This window comes from Pelodiscus sinensis, chromosome 28 (genome assembly GCF_052426305.1).
Source record: "Pelodiscus sinensis isolate ZL-2025 chromosome 28, ASM5242630v1, whole genome shotgun sequence".
NCBI lineage: Eukaryota > Metazoa > Chordata > Testudines > Trionychidae > Pelodiscus > Pelodiscus sinensis.
The window spans coordinates 18,743,365-18,763,750 of NC_143079.1; the positions used below are offsets into that span (position 1 = coordinate 18,743,365).

The window sequence follows — 20,386 nt, forward strand, 5'->3', positions numbered from 1 at the left end:
CCAGACAATGTGAGCAGAACAGAGGAGGGAGGGAGGATTTGTATATTTTGGGAAGGGTCCTGGCTCCCAGCCACACACCTTGGGACAAAGACCAATGGTCCCTGCACAAAGTGCATTGTGGGAATAAGAGTTGGGGCAGCAGGAAAGGGGCTGGCCCCTCAGCACCAGCGAGCAGGTGGGAGAAGATGGGAGTGAATCCTGCTATCTCTCATGTGCAAAGGGAGCACGAACCCACTTGCAACGCATCTCTCGTGCTCTGGCCTCCACCAGCCCCAGCAGCTTTGTGCCCCTCTAGGGTGGGGTTTTCAGAGAGCAGGGAGGAAGAGGGAGGGGTCTATGGATGCGCAGAGCCCCCTGGCTCTGCCTGTGAAAAGAAAGAACAAGGGCACAGGCAGAAACTTCAATTCCACTTTGTGCGTCTTGACTTTTTCAATCTAAGGACTTTGAAGAAATTTTTTAAATATTTGTTCCAGTGGCACAATGGGTCAGCGCACAGTACTTACATGACCGTATTCATAGGAGATATGCAGAGGTTGGGAGTTCAAACCTCCTCTAGAGCAGTGGTTTTTAGTCCCTCCTGGGCTGTCCCCTTGCAGAGGTTCCCAAACTTTTTGGCATCACGCCCCCCCCCTTTTTGATTTTTGAAAAACCCTCATGCCCCCCTCCAAAATAGCAGCAAACTTTTTGAGCAAAAAAAAAAAACTTGATGGGGGGAGGGCTGGGTCACCTCATGCCCCCCCTGGAATTTCTTCACGCCCCCTCTGGGGGGCACGACCCCCAATTTGGGAACCCATAACCTGCAGTGAACTCTGGGAGAGCTGGGATTCCACACAGAGGATGGGATCAGTGAAATTTGCACTTCCCATATTATGGCCTCATCACAGTGAATGCTGGGTGGCCAGTACTTGGTTCAATGTCATGTGCCTCCTTAAAAAGTTGATTATCCTAAGTGAAGCATTTGCACCTCCAGGTGTGTCACGTCTTGGTTTTCAATTGAACAGGGATTCTTAAAATGTCAGCAAACGCCTCGTGTGTTCTTGTACCAATGCACATAAACCAGGCAGATGGGTCCCTCAACTGAAACCAGCTCAAACCTGCTGTGTGTCTGGTTTCTATTCCTGTCAGTTGAGCAAGGCTGAGATCTGAACGCCCATTGGCTGTTCTGTACAGAAGAACAAGAACCACGTCCAGCTGGAGAGGAATTGCTGTGATCAATCTTCTGGAACTTGATTCAGCCAGTCAAACTAAGACTCACTAAATCAAACCCAGAGGGCACTCCCACCAGCTTCCAGTACTCCTGCTCTTTGTTCCCTTTGGCTTCCCGCTGTGGGGACATGGCCAAGCTCAACTGAAGGAAGCCAACTCCAGTTACATATTGAGGGATGGTAGGAAAAGCAGACACATTGGCCAGATACCACTGGGGGCTACCTCCCCCATACTTGGCAGGTGCCTTGACCAGCTTAGCCATGGATCTTTTCTCCCAGCTGCTCCACATGTTGCCATTGCCCATCCCTTGGGAGGGGAGAAGAGTCACCCTCCATGGCTGTAGCAGCTTTGCACTTGCAGGATCTCTGGGCGCTGACCCCCACCCACTCCAGGGCATCACAAAGGCATGTGTTCCTGGCTTTTCTGTCCCAGCAATTGCAGCAAGAGCCCTGCCTTGCCAGTCACAGCAGCCTCTGTACCCATTCCAGGCTTGTGGTTTCCTTCTTCCCAATGCTCCTCCCCAATCAGCCTTTTCCTGAACTGGCAGTTCCCTGGGTGAACAGGGGAGGCCTCTTCTGTGTCCCAGGAAGACATAAGAAAATGTGAGCAAAGGCCACAGCAAGGCACCACTGGGAGTTGAACCCAGGATTTCCTGTTTACGAGACAGGTGCTTTAGCCAGCTAAGCCATGGTGCCCTCCTTGGAAAGTTTGGTGAAACTGTTCTATTCTATGGTCCCAGACAACACCTTTGACTCCCAAAGAGCAGCCATTCCCCATTTCCCTCCAGCCCTGGCAGTGTCTGGCGCCCTGGGCACAGAAGGCTACAGCTCAGTGGGCAGAGGCTCTAACATGCACATCTCCCCCAGCCGCTGGGACTATAGAGTTTACCTTGAGATTTAGTGTTGCTGGAGGGAGGGAAAAGTGAAGCAAACATTGATCCTCTCGATTAGAAACCCCTGTGTCTCAAGGTTTGGGTTGAAGTCTCCGGGACTGAAAACCACCCCTGAGATCTTATCTGCCCAGAGCAAGGGCAGCAACTGTGAGTGGGGTTCGGAGAAAGTTTGGGCACATGAGTGGGACACTTATATGGCTGGATTTACATTGCTGGCAAAGGACACTGCTCAATCCTCTTGAGCGGGTACTTACTTGTGGGTTGGTTCTGAACCCTGCTTGTGCCCAGGCCTGACATAACCTGCCCCACAGAATTCACACAGCAAATGGGGCTCTCAGAACACAGGGGAAGTTTGGGGGCTTGTTTCCGGGCTGTGGGCTGAAGCATCAATCCAGCCCCCTCCTGTGGGGCCTGTGAGTGTTGCAGAATCTGGGCCCCCTGTGCCTGGACAACAGCAAACATGTCTTGGGGCCCCACAGAGACCCACCTGGACTGCCTGGGTCTGGGCCATGAAGCAGGAAGTGGCTGAAGCTGCAGCCAGCCTGGGAGCTCCCTGGCCCCTGCGATTGCCGGCATTAGAGTTGCCAGATGGTTCCACAGAAATCCTGGACTCACTTGACACTACCTCACAATCTACATTCCAGCTTATTTAGAAAATACCCGACATTTCTATTTCCTCATTTACACTTTCTCAGTTTGTTTCCCGAACAGAAAGCTCAAATTCTGGACAGTCCGGTTCAGAACTGGACCCCTGGCAACCCTAGCCAGCATGGAAGCAAAGCGTAAGGCTGAGAGGAGGCCTCCTGTTGCCTCCCCCGGCCTGAGGCAACAGGGCTTCTTCCTCCCCTCTGAGGAGGGAGCAACAGAGGCCGGGCTGAAGGTTTTGTGCTGGGGCTGGAGGCTTAAGCCTGAGCTGTCGGCCTCAGTGGGACTTGCTTCTTCTTCCCACTCCTGCCTTGCTGCCTCCTTTGACCAGCAGCGCACACGGGGCAGCCAGGAGAGCCGGCTGCCATGGGCAGAGGAGGCCAAGGCACAAGCCTCTTGGAGGCAACAGGTCTGGAGCCTCTAGCTTTCCCAGGCTCACGCCAAGGGGCTTTCTGTGGTGCTGGGAGGGGAGGGATGCCAGGCCCAGGCCAGTGTGAGAAGGGGCAGTGCCTGCCAGGGCAGAAAGGGTTGCTGCAGAACGTGAGACATGGCGTTTCTGCCTGGTTTCACTCAGGGGACCTTCCCTTGCTGCTACGGACTCTTCTCCTGTTACTTGAGAGACTGAAATGGGGTCATTCTTGTGGTAAAAGAGGCCAGTGTGCCTAGGCCTCCCCACACAGACCAGAGCACCCCATTGGGGACAGGACAGAGCCTTGAATCAAGCATTTGAGAACACGCTGATCCTCTATCCTGTGACAGAGTAGTGCAGGAGGGACCCTGTACACAGAATGGCTAGCTCAGTTGGTAGAGTATGTGACTCTTAATTTCAGAGTTGTAGGTTCAAGCCCCATGCTAGACAATGCCCTCCCTTCAGTTACATAGCAATTCAGTCTTAGCTTTCTCCAGCTCTCAGGTAGGAAAAGTCTGATTTCTCTAGTAGAACCTAGGAGGGAGGACACTAACTGTTGGAAATAAGCCAGGACACTCTGGATGCAGGTGAAAACAAGCAGAGGATTTATTATACATCAGCTGATGGAGTGACACGCAGGGGTTACACTGGTTAATTAACACTATACAATAGGTTATATAGTCAGCAGGTGGACGGAGGAAAAATGATTTGATAGGTCTAGCAGCAAGACGAAATGAGCACATAAGCCAATAGAACTACTAAAGATTACATAATATCTCCGCCCATTGCAAAGTAACAGCTCATTAATTAATATACAGGTGGTTATTGTTCAAATGCCAAAACATGTCAGCAAAACAGTAATAACATTTTAGTCTGCATAGATGATGATGTTGCTATAGCAGGCGGGTATGGCCTTGAGTTGGTGCAGCACTTGGTTCTCAGGCTTATTATCTAGGAGTGAAGCAAGACAGTTTAAGCAAATTTTATGAAAGTTATCTTAAGCAAAATGTGTTATGTTACCAACTGAGACCCTGTTGAGTGTTTTAGAACGTGGTTGCTATGGTGCCCAGGGTCTTTTACTGTCTGCAGTTCTTATCCTGACTGTGGTGTTCCCAGGCCTTAATCCTAGAATGGAGTTATGCTGTTTAGAGGCCTACTAGCACATTTAGGGCTGCCTCAGTTTACCCTACACTAACTGACATTTCCAGCCTCATAGGAGAGCAGAAGCAAATTCCCCCAACCAAGAAAAAAGGGGGGGGGAACACCCCTCAGTATCTGATTGCTCCCCTTCAGCACTCTGTAGCTTCCTGTCCTTCTGTATCAGCTCTGTAATGGGACAATAAGAGCATGTCTACATTGGAGTGTTATTTGGAAATAAAGTGCCTGTCTGACCAGCAAGCTGTTATTTCAAATTAAGTACAAATTGGCAAACTTCCTACTCTGACGCCAGTAACCCCCATTTCATGAAGAGTAAGGGAAGTCAGAGGGAGAGTTCTCTTCCTTCCACTACCTGCTGTGGATAGTGCCAAAAGCCAAGTTAAGCTATTTTGACTTCAGCTACACAAGTAAGTAGGTGAATTTGTGTATCTTAGTTTGACTTTTGCCCTGCTATGTAAACATGCCCTAAATGAGCTACTAGTTAAGAAGCTGGCAAAGGATCCCTTCCCATGGTATTATAGCACCAGGAAAGGGTACACACCAGGGCAGAAAGCAAAGTAGCTGGGGCTGTCAGAGAGACAGGAGTGGGCCTGAGGGAGCAGAGAAGGAATTGAATGGAGAAAGAGGGGGGCTCTTTCCGCCTGGGTTTGACACAGATCTTTTGCATGGAGACAAATGGGATAACACCACAGAGCAGAAACAACAGGACAGAGGAAATTTTTCAATGAAAGCTTCAAACCCCCCACTTGCAGGAACCGTTTACATCCATCGACATTTACAAAATGCTTCCCCACAAACATCTCTCCAGCTTGTGTGTCTCTGGGAAAGATTTCTGCCAAGCCCAGTCCCAGCCCACTGGTCAGAGCTCCCTGAGAAACAGGACACCCTCACTCCCAACCATGTCCCCAGCCAGGTGAGGAAGGGGAAATGAGCCACAGGCTGCTGCCCGCTGGGTCAACAGATGAGTGGGTTGACTGTTCTCAGGGACACCACAGCAATATCCCTGCTTCCCCCTCGGAGGGGGTTTCCTCAGGGCCAGACTGAGCCATTCTGGCACCCTGGGTAGGGGAAGGGCGCATGAATGGCCCAGCCCCGCCCCGGAACGTGGGGAGGGTGCACAGAGCTGGCGGTGGCATGAGATATATGCCTTGCCCAGCCACCGCTGCTGGTGCTCAGCCTGGTGCCACCAGGAGCAGGCCGAGCTTGGCCGTGCAAGGCCCCGCAGCCACTGGGGGAAGGGTGCTGCTGGTCAGCGCTGTGGGGGTTAAAGTGGCCCCTGCCTCGGGCAACCATTGCAGGGTGGCTGGTGAGAGCTGCTGCAGCTCACGGTACGGGCACGTGGTGCCTGATGGCAGTTATCAGCTGTAAGGGGCACACAGCGCCCCTTATATCAGGTACCCTGGGCAGCTGCCTGGCTAGCCCATGCCTTAATCTGGCCCTGGGTTTCCTGCATAGAACGGCCCAAGCCCCAGCCTCCAGGAGAGGGGTTCCCAGCTGGGGGTCTCCGGCAGCAGCCATGGGATGGTGGGAGCCAGTTCCTGCAGTACAAAGGACACCAGGGCTATGTCTACACTCACGGCTTCTTGCGCAAGTACAGCCGTTCTTGGGCAAGAATCCGCAAAGTGTCTACACTGCCCGCCTGCTCTTGTGCAAGGAAATTTACAGTACGGCGTGGTAAGAGAGGGCTTCTTGCGCAATGCTCTTTTTTAACAGGTGTAAGCCCTCTTGCCCAGGAGCTCTTACGCAAAAGGGCAGTGTGGATGCTCGGCAGGGATTTCTTGTGCAAGAAAGCCTTATGGCTAAAATGGCCATCAGAGCTTTCTTGCGCACGAGAGCGCCTACACTGCCATGGGCGCTCTTGCACAAAAGCACAGCGTGCACATGGCAGCGTGGCCGTTTTCTTGCGCAAGACTTTTCACAAGAACCCTTGCGCAAGATGTTCTTGCGCAAGAAGCCACAAGTGTAGACATAGCTCAGGAGCGGGAGAAACTAACCATCTGCTTTATTTGTAAAGGAGAAACAAAGACAAACTCTTGTCCCCCTCCCCATCCCACTCAGCCTGGCACTTTGCACCCCCAGCCAGGGCCGGATTAACGCATGGGCGCCAACCTATGGAGGCACCTGACTGAAGTGGTAAGGGATGCCGCATCAGGTGCCCCCATAGGTTGCCGCCCTGGGGCAGAGGCGTGCATGCAGCATGTACCCGCTGTCCAGGGTGCAAGAATGGCTCGGGCCGGCCCAACTCTCACACATGGGGGACTGGAAAGTGGAGAGACTCCCTGAGACACCAACTCAAAAGGAATCGCTCTGGGTATGTCTGCACTGAGATAGCAGCCCGGTGGCCAGGCTGGAGCTGGCCCAGCTCAGCTGTACCTGGCTTGGAGGGCTTTGGTTAGGAGATTAGAAACCTACAGACAGGGGCATCTCTAGGAGGAAGGGGGGATGTCACAGTATCAGGGCAGCTGACATGCCCCCCCCTTCTTCCTTTGCTCCAGCCCCACTGCTGAGAGATACTGACCATTGTCATTGCTTAAGCTGCACACAGAGCTTATGGCAAAGGCATATGGTTAAAATACAATGAACATTCTGGTAAGTTATCAGAGGGGTAGCCGTGTTAGTCTGAATCTGCAAAAGCGGCGAGGAGTCCTGTGGCACCTTAGACTAACTGAAGTGTTGGAGCATAAGCTTTCGTGGGCAAAGACCCACTTCGTCAGATGCATCTTCAACACTTCAGTTAGCCTATAAGGTGCCACAGGACTCCTCGCCCCTTTTATTCTGGTAAGTTCTCATTTGTGTTGTGCTGTCTGCACATCTAACTAACCAGAGATCAAAGTGCATGACCTGATGGCCATGACAGAGAGAGAAAACCCACAACACAGGGTAGGTTACTCAACACGTTCACATTTGTAAGAGTGAAACATAAGAAAATCTTTTAAGCCTCAGAATCTAGGAAATAAATAAACTTACTCGTTTTCTTCTGCAGTGGCTAAACCTGCTTTATTTCTTGCCTCATTACATGGCTGTGTTAGTTAAAAAGTTCTATATGTCATTGTACTAAAACAAAAACACAAGTTCACATGAACAAATGATCTGGAGTGGTCCAGAAAACCCCAGCAGGAACTATACCCAGAGACGGAACCAGGGCTCTGAGATGGGACCAGTCACGCTCTGCCGGGAGGTTCATTGGGATTTCCCTGTCCACACCAGGTCTTTTTCCTGCAGTCCTCAGAAGCCGGACTTAGGACCACAGAAACCACACTGGGATTCCTGTGTATGGGGAGCCCAGGCCACTGGTCAGTGACCCTTGGGGTGCATCTACACAGCAGCCTTATTTCGGAATTACAGTGCATGTCTACACAGCAAGCAGTTATTTGGAAATAACATCCATCTGGAGTACTTGGGTCTTTTGGCTGGGCTGCGTCTGAAGGAAGGAGCCAAAGACCCCAGGGTGGGGGAGAGCCCTGGTTTGTAGGGGCAGCTGGAAAAGAGGTTTTAGGGGGAGTTTGTAAAAGTTTGTACTGAAGTTTCAGTGGAGCATTAACAAAGCATTTTTTGTTACCTTTGAGTTTGTAATCTGCTTTGCTCTGCCTGTTCTCACTTATCACCACTTAACTCCTACAGCTTGTACTTAATAAAACCACTTTTACTTACTATCAAGCCTAGTGTAAACAATTACTACCTATGGGAGCAATCGGTGTGCACATCCCCCTTTCATTGCTAAATGGGGCTTACCCCATTCTTTGGGGTTTGATCCCATTTGGGGAGTGCTATCCTAGGAAGCTGGGCCCTAAACTGCTCTCTCCTCAGACCTGAAGAGGTTCAGTGTCAGTACCGCTGCTCAGAGGCGGGGCTGGGGGCGGGAATCTCAGCTCGGGGCCTTGGCCAGGAGAGACTAAGGAGCTGCCCCAGCAGGACCGGGTGGTGAGAAGCCCTAGAGAGCAGAAAGGTGAGTGGCAGTGGCCAGGTCAGTACCCCAGGAGGCCCTCCCCAAGGGGTCTTCTGGGACCACAGCCACCTAGCCAGGCAGCTTAAAGGGAACTCAGGGTATACGTTTCTCTCCTCTGTGGGTCCTCCAAAGGCTAAGGAGATTTGAGCTCTGACTGAAGCTTTCCCCACAGTCAGAATAACTGAATGGTTTTCTCCCCTCTGTGAACAGTCTAATCTTTAACAAAGTCTGACCTGTGTTTGAAGCCTTTTCTGCAATCAGAGCTTTTATAAGGTGATTCTCTTGTATGTATTCTGATGGCTAGTAACGCAGGAGCACTGACTGAAGCTTTTCCCGCAGTCAGAGCAATTGAAAAGTTTCTTTGCTGTGTGGGTTCTCTTATGGTATAAAAGGCTTGAGCTGTGACTGAAGCTTTTCCCGCAGTCAGAGCAACCGTAAGGTTTCTCTCCTGTGTGGATCCTGTGATGGATAACAAGGTCTGAGTTTCTTTTGAAGCTTTTCCCACAGTGAGAGCAGTAGAAGGGTTTCTCTCCTGTGTGGGTCATTCTATGACTAAGAAGGCTTGTGCTGTTACTGAAGCTTTGTCCACAGTCAGAGCAATGGAAAGGTTTCTCTACTGTGTGGCTCTTCCTATGGGTAACAAGGTTTGACTTCTGACTGAAGCTTTTCCCGCAGTCAGAGCAATTGAAAGGTTTCTCTCCTGTGTGGATCCTCCAATGGGTAATAAGTTCTCCATTACTACTGAAGCTTTTCCCACAGTCAGAGCAGTAGAAGGGTTTTTCCCCCGTGTGGGTCCTCCTATGTCTAACAAGGGTTGAACTCTTACTGAAGCTTTTCTCGCAGTCAGAGCAATTGAAAGGTTTCTCCCCTGTGTGGCTCCTCCTATGGGCAACAAGGCTTGAGCTACTACTGAAGTTTTTCCCGCAGTCAGAGCAAGTGAAGGGTTTCTCTCCTGTGTGAGCCATCCTATGGATAACCAAGTGTGAGTTTGTACTGAAGTTTTTCCCACAGTCAGAGCAGTTATGGGGTGTGTCTCTTGTATGTATTTTCTGATTGTTTGTAAAGTGTGAGTGCTCACTGAAGCTTTTCCCAGAGTCAGAGCACTTGAAGGGCTTCTCTCCCGTATGGACCCTTTGATGTTCAGGAAGAGTTTCACAGTCACTACACGTGCAGGGTGACTGTTGATGGGGGATTTCCTGTTGGACGGTTTCTGTGTTTCTTTTCTCCCCTGTGCTCCTGGAGTTACCCTGTCCCTCTCCTAGATGGTTTCCCTGCTGCTTTTCTGGGCTATGCTGACTCTCACAGCTCTCTCCTTGCTCACGTATCTGGAAAACATGTCCATCAGATCGTCTCAATAATAGTCCACATGGAGACACTTGCTCCAGTCCTTCCTGCTGAAGACACTTTTCATGGTTCTCAGTCAGTGTCCCGTCACCTGTTGGAATAGAGGAATGATCCAGACAGGAGTTATTCTCCACGATGAACTGCAAGGAAACTCTAAAAGAGGAATAGAAAAGGGGACACACGCTCAAATAATGGTCAAATTATCATGAGCTGAGTTTGTTGTCCTCCTTCACAACCCGTCCACAGAGAAGAGAACCCAGCCTTTCCTCGCCCACCACACTCTTAGTGGAGTTGAAGACAAGCTGAGCAGTCAGTCAGACTTCATGAAAACACACAAGTTACATCTGCTATAAGGAGACAGAAATTGGTTTCTGAGTCAGTTTAACTGATTGCTCACCTGTCTGGGTGTTGCTGATGATCTCCCCTTCCTCACAGCTCGGAGGATCTGGGACCCGTAGCTCCTCCTCTTGCTCCACCCAGGAGATCACATCAGTTTCGGAGACTGGAAATGCTGTTTGAAGAGCAAAAAACCAAGTGCTGATCTTGTTCATTAAGGTCTTTGCCATTCCTGCTTTCAGAGCCAGGATCCGAGTCACCGACCCAGAGAGGCTTCTTTCCCCACCTTGCAGAGACTGGGCTCTGGCTGGTACAAGATCCCAGGACACACTCACCTGCAGTAAAGATGCATCACTCCCCCACCTTGGGAATGGCCGAGCTCATTCCCCAGGGCAGCTAAGCGCTCTGCTGCACTCTCTAGGGTCCAACTCAGACCCCCTCACAGCCTGGTCTATCCGCCCGGAATCCCACAGTTGGACAGGAACACACTGCTCAGAAGGGGAGCTCTAGTGAGGGCATGAAGGTGTGACACCAAGGTCCCCAGGTAGGGCTCAGACAGCAGCTGCCACATGGCAGGTCACTAGAACTTGGAGATGAAGGACCCAGCAGATGTCTAGCTCCCCAAGTCTCTGTCCACAAAACCCCTGGCTGGTGGGCTGGGCTTGCCTTGATCTTTGGCTCAGATGTTCTACTTGGGCCAGGAGGAGGCAGAGGAAGTTGCCTGAGCATCTAAGTGAATCCTTGGCTGCTTGCTTCACGCCCTGCCTATGTGCCACTCCTGATCCCAACTGCCTGTGTCTGGATGGGCCCTGCCAGCTGCCCACAACAGTTGCCATTCCCATGGCTGCCCAGGGTGGCGCTGGGCTTCTGTTGGGGCAAGCCAGGGCGGAGCTGGGCCGTGCTGCTTCCCTGGTGCTTGTGACTGTTGCTCAGCTCCCCCTCTGCAACCTCCATTCTACTCTGCCAGCAGCAGCCTTTGTGTGGTTTCCCAGTCTGACTCTTGTGGCCAGCCTGGCCTTTGATTTGGTGCCCCTCCAGGGTTGCACTGAATCTATCACCTTTACACCTTGTGAGTGTGTTTCCCTCAGCTTTGGCCCACCCCTTCTTGGAACTTCATTTTCTGTTCAGAAGATCCACCTGGGACATGACCATGGAGATCATTGTGCTACTGCTGTTAAATAAGATAATCATAGTCATCACATCAGAACATTCCCATTGACGTGGCACCCAGCACACTTCGCAAAAGGTTTATTGCAGCTGTGTATGTCCATTCTTTTTGAACTAGAACAGGCTGGGCTTTGGCAGAATGGTGGAACACTGGGGACCAACTAACCAGGAAAGTGCATTCTTGAGCAGGAAGAGGCCAATCAACACACATCTCCACAGTAACTGGAAAAACAGTCCTAAGAGATGGCTCAGAAAGACACTGACCCTTGTGCACAAGAGCGGGATGAGGGGATAATGGATACGGATGTTTTGTTCAAAATAAACAGGCAGGAGACTAAGGGGGTAGAACACATGGAACATACATCTTGTTGTGTCAATGTATGAGAAGTCACAACAGGGGCATGTTGATGCTGGCTGAGGGGCAGCATTCTCACTGCTGACTTATTGGTACTGTTATTGGGTTGGGACAAGTCTCACTATACTGTGCCTAAGGAGCTGGGACACTAGCATCCTGCTCCTTTTCACAATAAACTTGGCCCAGTGCCTTAGCCTCCAAATGGAGCCTGAATCTTTCTTAGCGGCAACCCTGAACTGTGCTGCATGGATAAGCCGCAGGCTCTGACAGTGCTGCTGGCATCAGAGCTCCAGAAAGAGCCACACTGAACAGCCATAACAATGCTCTGTGGCATTAGCAGAAATTCTAATGGCATTGCAGTCGCTGTGGGAAGAAAAATTATCGATCACAGCAGAACTGTGGAACTCTGGTGTAAATCAGGACCCAACTGTGCTATTGGGGTGCACATATGAAGCTAAGCATTATCACTCTTTAATGTAGGTATCTTTCCCAGCCCTGAGAAATAGGGACACACTATAATAGCTATTAAAGAGAGAGGTGACTGCACACAGAGGCTGCGTCTAGATTGGAATGATTTTCCACAAATGCTTTCAACAGAAAAGTTTTTCCGTTAAAAGCATTTGTGGAAAAGAGCGTCTAGATCGGCACAGATGCTTTTGCGCAAAAGCATCCGTGTCAATATAGACACGGTTTGGCGCAAGAAAGCTCTGGTGGCCATTTTCGCCATCGGAGCTTTTTTGCGCAAAACAATTTTTACCTATCTACACTGGCCCTCTTGCACAAAAGCATTTGTGCAAGAGGGCTTTTTCCCGAGCGAGAGCATCAGTGTATTTGCGCAAGAAAGCTGACAATCATACATTAGATCGTCAGTATTCTTGCGCAAATTCAAACGGCCAGTGTAGACAGCTGGCAAGTTTTTGCACAAAAGCAGCCACTTTTGTGCAAAATCTTGCCAGCCTAGAAACAGACAGAGAGTTTAAGGGACTTGATTAAGGTCACACAGGAAGACTGTGACAGCCAGAGAACTCAACACAGGTTTCCTGAGCATGAAGCCAGACATTCACACAGGAAGAAAAAGTCCCTACTCGAAAATATTTCACTCTAAAAACACAACACAGATGATGTGATTTATCTCCACTGCACACAGAAGCAAGTGAACCCCAGAGAGAATAAAGCTGAACTCTTGAAAGGAAACCCAACCTGTGCCTAAAATGCAAGGAGAGCTCTGCTCACGTTTCTCTACTACAGAGCTACCTCGGACAAAATACTCACAGAGCGTGAACTGCCTCATCCACCCTCCCTCAGCCCCAGCATCCAGCCCCTGTCACTGGCAAGAACAGCATGTCACAGAGACTAGCTACAGGCAGAAAGGACTTAGGGAACTGCACCCACCTTCCACTGGCTCAGCCCACTGCCACAAGGGGAACCTGCAGGCACAAAGATCAGACAGACCAAGAGCCAGACCCAGACCTCTAGTACCTGCTGTTCCTGCCTGAGCCCTTCTACTCACACCTACAGCCAAGGCATAAGATGGGCAAGATAGGGGGGAAGCGCACCGAGACCTTAGCTGTGGGAAGAGCAGCTCCACTGTTACGCCCCTCAACCTGCTTTCCCTGGCTTTCCCTATGGAGGGGACAGTATTTCACAGAAGAGCCAGGATTATTGGGGCAGATACTCATGATATTGGGGGCAAAGACAATGAATGATATTGAACCAAACCCAACCCAGCTACTCCAGAGCCCACCCAGCTTCCGATACCCGAGGGGACAGGAATCCTTACTCAGCCAGTTCACAGCCTCATAATTCTCCTGCATCACATCCCTGTAGAGGGCACTCTGGCCCGGGTCCAGCAAAGCCCTTTCCTCCTCAGAGAAATACACAGCCACCTCTTGGAAGCTAACCAGCTCCGCCACAGCCATTTCCTGTCCCTGGCTCTGAAGACCGGGAGCTGCGCTAGAGACTGCATCCGCTAGAGGCTGTTCTGCAGCCTCGCAGGGGGAGAAGGCAAATTGGAGACATTTCAGAAGGGGCTTTAATCCTTTCCACACCCCCATTCTCCCCACACTCTGTCCCTGGTGATGTGACACACGTGTTAGATTCTACCACTATGGACAAAAGTTTTAGTCTAGATATTCCATTAACAGCGCACGGGATTTAGATCCCAAATCCATATTCATTTCTCTCTGCACCTGGCTTGAGTTACAAGATTACTGCATCTGCAACAATGGGATATAGTTCTCAGCACCCAGTGTTTCTGATAACAAGCCACATATTCATCTGCCTGAACATGGACATAGGCCAAATGTAGGCTGTTGTATTTGAAAGCCTTAGTCTTCATTCACAGATTTGCAGCATAAACATTGCTCTCATCTCACAGAAATGTTATAATCCCTTTCCAAAACAGAGAATCAGTGAAGGTAAGCATCTGAATGGTGGTGTTATTATTAAATACGTGTGCTTATTATTAAACACTTGCGCTGAGTGTTTGCAGGATGAGATCTTAAGATTCATGGGATCAGAAGATATCCTCAGTCATGCAGTCTGACCCCCTCAGTGGCACAAGCCATTACACTTAGTCCAGTTACCCAGGCACAAAGCTCTGTTTCCCCACAGTGTATTTTCTAAAAAGTCCCCCCAGTGATTTGAAGACATCAAGAGATGGGAGAATCCATCAGTTCTTTGTTCATTTGTTTCAGCAGCTAAACCGCTTCCCTATCAAACATTTGTGCCTCTTTTCTTGTCTAAAATAGTCTGGCTTCAGCTTTCAATTATTGGCTCTCACTGAGCCATATCCACTCAACAGGGTGGGTAATTCATTTTCATGGGGTGGCCAAACGGAAAGTGGCTGAGAGCTGTACTCTTCCGTGACATAAATGCAGGAAATGGAGGATCCGGGATGGGCACTGGGAGGAGGAGGATGCATGGGGTAACGGTTTGGGATACAGGACAGATAGAGGGGTCTAGGAGGGAGTTTGGGTGAAGGAGCCTTTCAGCCTATTTATTGTTTGAAACCAACCTTATATTGAAACTGACTGAGCAGTGAAATCTGAGCCTGAAGGTGCCGTACGTTTTGTGCTTTAACTTCACCCCTTTAGCATCACAAACCTATCGACCAGTGTTTCTCCAAATGTCCACAGGTCCCCATGCAGCAAATCTCGGGCTCCTCATTGATCACTGGGTGATTTAGGGCTGTGTGCACCGTGGTCACTGGGTTTGGTTGGTAACTCCAATGACAATCCCATGAAGAAGTTTTCACAGGAATTCTCACATCACTTAAAGAATTTCCACCAGCAAACTCACCTTGTCTGAAAGCTCCAAGAGATTTTCCTCTTGCTCTCTCCAGTGCAGAGGGCAGAGTGTCTAGTGGGGGAAGGGATAAGAGAGGTGAGATTCCAGGCTCTCCTGTTCATAACAATGTCCCACTCTGAACTCTGCATTTCAATTCTATAAGAGACACACTCAGGTATTTAGTATGAAAAGAGTCTGAAACTTTCATTTTCTCTCTCACTCGGGCACCTTCCAGCAATGGAGCCAACATCCCTGCAGCCTCACACCTGTCCCAGGAGAGACAAGCTGAAAATGAGATTTCCTCTTCCCTCCTCATCCCCTTCCACTTGGTTTCCCATTCACTTACTGCCCCTTATCATAACCTGGAGCTGTGGTGGCGGAACACGTGGCCATCACAGTAACTTTAGCCATTTTGATCTCTGAATGGGAGGTTCAGTGTTTGCAAACCCCTGGTTCTATCTGCAAGCAGTTGGGTCTGTTCGCTCAGTGTCTCTAAGGAGAGCAGACTGACGGGGCCATCATTCTCCACGTGGGAATTGAGGCAGGGGAAGGTTGGCTTCAGAGGCCAGATTCAATAGTCTCAGATACTTGAACCGCTTTCCCCTCATCCATCCCTTCCAGGTACCTTTGAACTCCCTCAGAGTCTCCGACAGAGCAATCGTTTTCTGGGAGAAACCTCTGACTTGTTCTTCCAGTTCAGGGGAAATCTCTTCCAGCAGCTGGAACTGCCCCGTCTCACACCTGGACAGAAACAATTCAATGTGATTTTATGTCATTTACTGCTGATAAGTTCTGGCTAGTAAGTCTCAGCTCTAACAGGCCTGGAGTTAGAATTCCTCCAATTCTCGCAGCCTGAGAACAGGGACAACACATCCCATGGCCATGCAACCTTCCCCTCAAAGATCCCATTTCTGTTCTTCACTTCTGTCCTGGGGAGACTGGCTGGGGGTGTAAAGGGGAATAGAGTCTCCATGGCCAACTCACTCCTTGGCCTCTAGATGCTGAGGGACAGGAGGTTCCCATGTGAAGGGCTGAAGGAATCTGTCCAGTAGGGATTTGATTGAGACACCAGCTCCCCTCAACCCAGCTCCTTCCACACAGGTCTCCAAACAGCCCTCGAGTGGGACAGACTCTTGATCCCTGCTTTCCTGGGCTGAATGTGCTCAGTATCCAGCAGTGACAGGCCCATGTTCCACCCCACAGTCCTGCAGCAACCAATCCCCAGGGAGGTGACAGCTCTAAGAAACACTTGATCCTGAATGGGGAATTCCAGAGTCTAAAGTGCGAGGATGAGACCCTCAGAATTAAATGCATCAGAGATATTCATGTCTAACATCTGGCTGTAGAGCTCTGGGGAGATGTGGTGCTAACATCCGCTCCAAGCCTTTTCCCTGCTCTGTGCAGTGTGAGGGGAGTGAGAGCCACGTACCTACTCAGGGTGCTTCTGCCATCCTAGAAAAGACACAGAAAAGAATCTCAGCCCCATTGGACACACACAGGGGACCTCTGAGAAAGGATTTTGCAAACCTGGGAAGAGAGGCCCTGCCCTGGCCCCAGGAACATGGACCCCCTGAGTGAATGGGGCTTTGCCATCTCTAATAGATCTGTGCCTGTAACTCTACAAAGCACAGGAGTCATTCACATGGCAGCAATGCACAAGGTGTTACACTGAGATCTGACAACTGGGACTGAGCACTTGTGATTCAGAAGCCGCTCTTCGCTGTGTGAGGGCTGAGATGTTTGTCCCTCAGTCTCACCTGCAAGAATTCACTTGCTGGGTTCTGACATGTCCCCTCCAGCTCACCGATCCCCTCGCTGATACGGGAAATCTGCACAGAGAGGTTCCTGACAGTGTCAATCTGGAACCTCACGACCGCCTCATCTAATTTCTCCAGCTGCACTCATGCACTGACACGGATGCTCAAGGCCTTTTTACACATGGATCTCAGCCAATGATTCATAATCCAGGAGAAACACAAACAAGCCCAACCTCACCAAGGCCACACAGGAGTCTGCCTCCTAACACAGCCCTCCCACTGCCAGTCCCTGCTGGTCCATAGCCACAAGCACTTACCAGATACTCCTGGCTTTTCCCTTCTGCTGTTGTTTTCCTTCTCAGCAGCTTTTCTCTCTCCTCCTTCAGAGTCTTCAAATGAGTCTCCAGTTTTTCCTGAAGAAACAGATATAAGCACAAAGGCAAACCACATTAGATGTTGGGAGCCTATTTGTCTGCCTTTAGGAGAGTCCCAGTTTTGAGGAACTCTGCCTCTGTCCAGTAGGGAGTCAGCCCTGGACATGGCTTTGTCCATAGAAAAATACACAGGAGGAGACTGCAGACGCAGGAGGACACCTACGAGCATGGGGGACAGATCGGTGGTGGCACCTTCATAAAGAATGATGCAGGTGGTTAATAATACTAATCACATAACCGATTACAATTTTATCAGTGACAGTATTTTTTAACCTGCTGACAGGCAGGGTTGGTAGTGGAAATGGGCTCTCCTGGGGCCAGAGATCTCTTGCGAGGTCTGCCGGGGTGGCCATAACAACTGCAGGCCAATGGGAACGCCCAGCAGCTGCAGACTGACGTTAGCTGCCAGAGGCAAGTGGGCACTTCAGGGGCAGTGGGGAGTTTAACCGGTAATTGGCACCGATAAACATTAGCTCATCAGTTAACCAGTTTGAACTCTTGCTACAATCCAGTTGAATCCCAGTTCTGCCTGGCATAGACTTGTGCTTCCTGAAACCCTGCTATGGGTGGAGTGAAGGCACTCAGGGCCCCACACAGCATCCAGCCCAGCAACCTCATCTAGTGCCAGCTGCTGCATTACAGTTTAACCCCTCACGGAGCAGCCCAGAAGTTCAGCATCCCAGTGGGAAACCTCTTCTCCCTGCTGAGCCTAGGACTTTATCAAGGCATCTTTCTCTCCTAACAGCCACACTTCAGCACTGTTCAGTGATGCTGAGGGACAGGGAGCAGTGTAGTCTAACAATTGGACCAGGGTTCAGGACCGAACTCTATCCCTGATGTGTTTGGCGACTATGAGCAACTTGCTGCCCCACCTTCCCGTCCCACAGTTTGTCTAACTGGACTGTGACCTGCTCAGAGCAGGGACTTTCCCGTGCTGGGTATTGTGCGGGGTCACTGCGGATCTGTAAGGCAAATGACAGCTTATTATTCCTGTTCATTCTATCAGTAACAGCTTGTAACTTCCTCTTCTCTAGTCCCAAGGCAGCTCACTGACAGAGTGGCCTGTAGCACCTGTAATCTAAACCTCTCTGATTATTCACACCTTCCCTTGTGCAAACACCCCTCCTGCCACCAGTGAGGGCTGCGTTTCAGGATTTAGAGCCTCAGAGAAACATTTCCCACATCAGGTATCTGTAAAGACTTGACATAAGTTGCCACAAAGCCAGAACATTTACTTTTTACAGTATCTCTTGAATCATGAAGGCTTTACAGAACTGGTCACCAACCAGTAGGTCGGGATCTACAGGTAGATCTTGGAGCCTCTGACAGGTGATCTTGACTGGTTTGGCTAAGAGGCTATCAAGTGCAGCACTTCAGCTGCCCCCTCTCCCTGCTGCTGCACATCTCCTGCCCTTTGCCTTGGAGCTGTTTCCTTCTCCCACTCTGCATTCTATCTCCACAAACAGAGGGAGTGTGTAGGCTGCTTTTGAGAGTGGTGCAGGGGTGAGCCTTCCTTAGCCCCACTGCACCACCACAGAGGAGCCACCTGTGGTAAGCAGTGTGCAGCTGGAGCCTGTATCCCGAATCCCTGTTCCAGTCATGTACCTCTCCTGCACCCCAAGCCTCTTCTCTAACCCTGAGCCCCCTGAGCTCAAACTGCCTTACAGAGCATGAACCCCCTCCTGCACCCCAACCCTCTGCCCCTGCCTGATGAAAGGGACAAAGGATCGGGGAGGGAGAAGGGATGCAGTGAGCAGAGGCGGGGCCTCGGGAAAGGGTCACAAAGGAGGTGGGGCAAGGGTATTTGGGTTTGAGGTAGATCCTGGGTTGCACTTAAATTCAAAAAGTGATACTTTAAAAGGCTGGAGACCACTGCTTTACACTGGTTGGTTCACATCTGTGGCTGGTAACAGTCAGTGAAATTAGCCTGCAATTAAAACCCAATCTTATTTCCCATCACACTGGACAGCCACTCTGTACCTTGTACTCCTGGGCAGCTTCCTGTTTGGGCACCACCATGTGAGCCTGGGATCTGTCACACCCCACACAGATGGGAGTTTGATCCTCTTCACAGAACAGCTTCAGAGCCTCCTGGTGCTCCCCGCACACCCCGTCCCATCTTGCTCTCTTTGCTGCCTGGAAACCCAGCGGCTTGGCTAGTTCCACCACGTTTCCCAGCTGCCGGTTGGGCAGGAGGGGTCCCTGCTGCTCAGTGTCTCTGCCCTGAGGGCTGAGGGGGGCCTGGCAGGAATTGTGCCCACACTGCAGAGCGACAGGGGCTGTGAAATCCTCCAGGCAGACGGGACGCGGCGCTTCCTCCCGGACACTTTCCACGGGGCTCTCTGCAGCCATGGCTGCCGCTGGGCTGGGGACCGGGGCCGTGTCACATTCCTGAGCTCGGCAGTGGGGGGAGGCAGGTCCAGGGGGGCAGAGCCGTGAGGTACCAGCACTGAGGACAAAAAAATCAAACTTAAAAATCGAAAAAGCCCCAAAAGCTCCCCCCCTGCAAGGTCTCCAATAGGCCCCTCCCGCTAACTGCCCCGGCCAGAACCGCCCCCCCATCGCTGTGCCCCTCAGGCCCGGGCCCCTGTGTTCAAATGCCCCCCCCCCGCACACTCTGCAGACCCCTCACAGCCCCGCTGTGCGCCCGGCACCACCCAGCTCCCCCCCCCCGCCAGGCCAGCGCGAGCATCAGGAAGTGCCAACAGCCCGACCGGGGGGGGGGCGACCGCAGCGGCGGGGGGGCCATTGCCCAGCCGGACCCGCCCCCGATACCCAGCGCCGGACCCACCAGCAGCGCAGGACGGCGGGTCCCAGCCCCTCACGCTCTGGCGACTCCTCCCCGCAGCGAGTAACGGCCACAACGGCTCAGAGAGCGCGGCGCATGCGCAGTAACCGCGGCGCAGTCTTGTCCCTTTCCCTGCCCGCGCGCGGAGCGATGGGCGGGACCCGCCGAAACCCGACCGCGGCGGAGTAGAACGGGGCGGCCCGTCAGACCGCGCATGCGCAGCAGCTCCGTGACTCCGACCAGACTGCAGCGCCAGGGCTTAGCTCAGACCGGGCTGCTTGGCCCCGCCCCCCCGGCCTGAGGCTACTTCCGCTTCTCGGAGCCCGGGCCGGCTCGCAGGTGGGGCGGGGCTTTTGCAGCGCGTGGAGCGACCCGGGGGATTCCCTCCCTGCCGGGCTGGGAGCGGGGCCTGTCCGCGCACTGCGCATGCGCAGCGGTTCTGGCGCAGCCTTGGCCCGTCTCTCTGCCCGCGCGCTGCGAGTGTCCCGAGGGGGACGCGGCTCCACGTGGACTCAGGTCTGGTGGGGTGATAGGGCGAGCGGGGACTCAGGGAGGCTTCACTATGCCCCGCGCCAGCGGGATAGGGCGGCGGCTGGAGGATTGTGCCGCACTTTCGAAATTCCCCGGCGCCGGCCAGTGCGGCGAGGGTGCGCATGCGCGT

General features: G+C 51.7%; 2 protein-coding genes and 1 non-coding gene across 3 annotated transcripts in view; all 3 read right to left on the reverse strand.

Annotated features, from left to right (window-relative positions):
- LOC142824071 (uncharacterized) overlaps window positions 1-19,915 on the reverse strand; it is a 144,051-nt gene extending 124,136 nt beyond the window's left edge. Inside the window, 3 exon segments of the mRNA XM_075915811.2 lie at window positions 16,821-16,916; window positions 18,918-19,386; window positions 19,729-19,915. Coding sequence (XP_075771926.2) covers window positions 16,821-16,916; window positions 18,918-19,289 — 468 coding nt within the window. The 5' untranslated portion in view covers window positions 19,290-19,386; window positions 19,729-19,915.
- TRNAT-CGU (transfer RNA threonine (anticodon CGU)) lies at window positions 1,828-1,901 on the reverse strand. The gene has a single exon. It is a non-coding gene; the product is annotated as a tRNA-Thr (tRNA).
- On the reverse strand, window positions 7,055-14,727 carry LOC149521374 (uncharacterized). The gene is made up of 3 exons (XM_089773780.1): window positions 13,239-14,727; window positions 9,998-10,111; window positions 7,055-9,691 (listed from the first exon to the last, which is right to left on the reverse strand). Exons 1-3 carry the CDS (start codon window positions 13,510-13,512, stop codon window positions 8,523-8,525), a joined length of 1,557 nt encoding a protein of 518 aa, XP_089629906.1. The 5' UTR covers window positions 13,513-14,727; the 3' UTR covers window positions 7,055-8,522.
- Window positions 19,916-20,386: the final 471 nt, after the last annotated feature.

Bases quoted from the DNA above. Each gene is read 5' to 3' on its own strand.
- LOC149521374 (XM_089773780.1), bottom strand. From the start codon at position 13,512: ATGGGGGTGTGGAAAGGATTAAAGCCCCTTCTGAAATGTCTCCAATTT. The intron at 10,112-13,238 runs GTAAGGATTCCT...CTCTTCAAACAG, and splicing joins TGAGGCTGTGAACTGGCTGA to CATTTCCAGTCTCCGAAACT. The intron at 9,692-9,997 runs GTGAGCAATCAG...CTATTCCAACAG, and splicing joins CATCAGCAACACCCAGACAG to GTGACGGGACACTGACTGAG.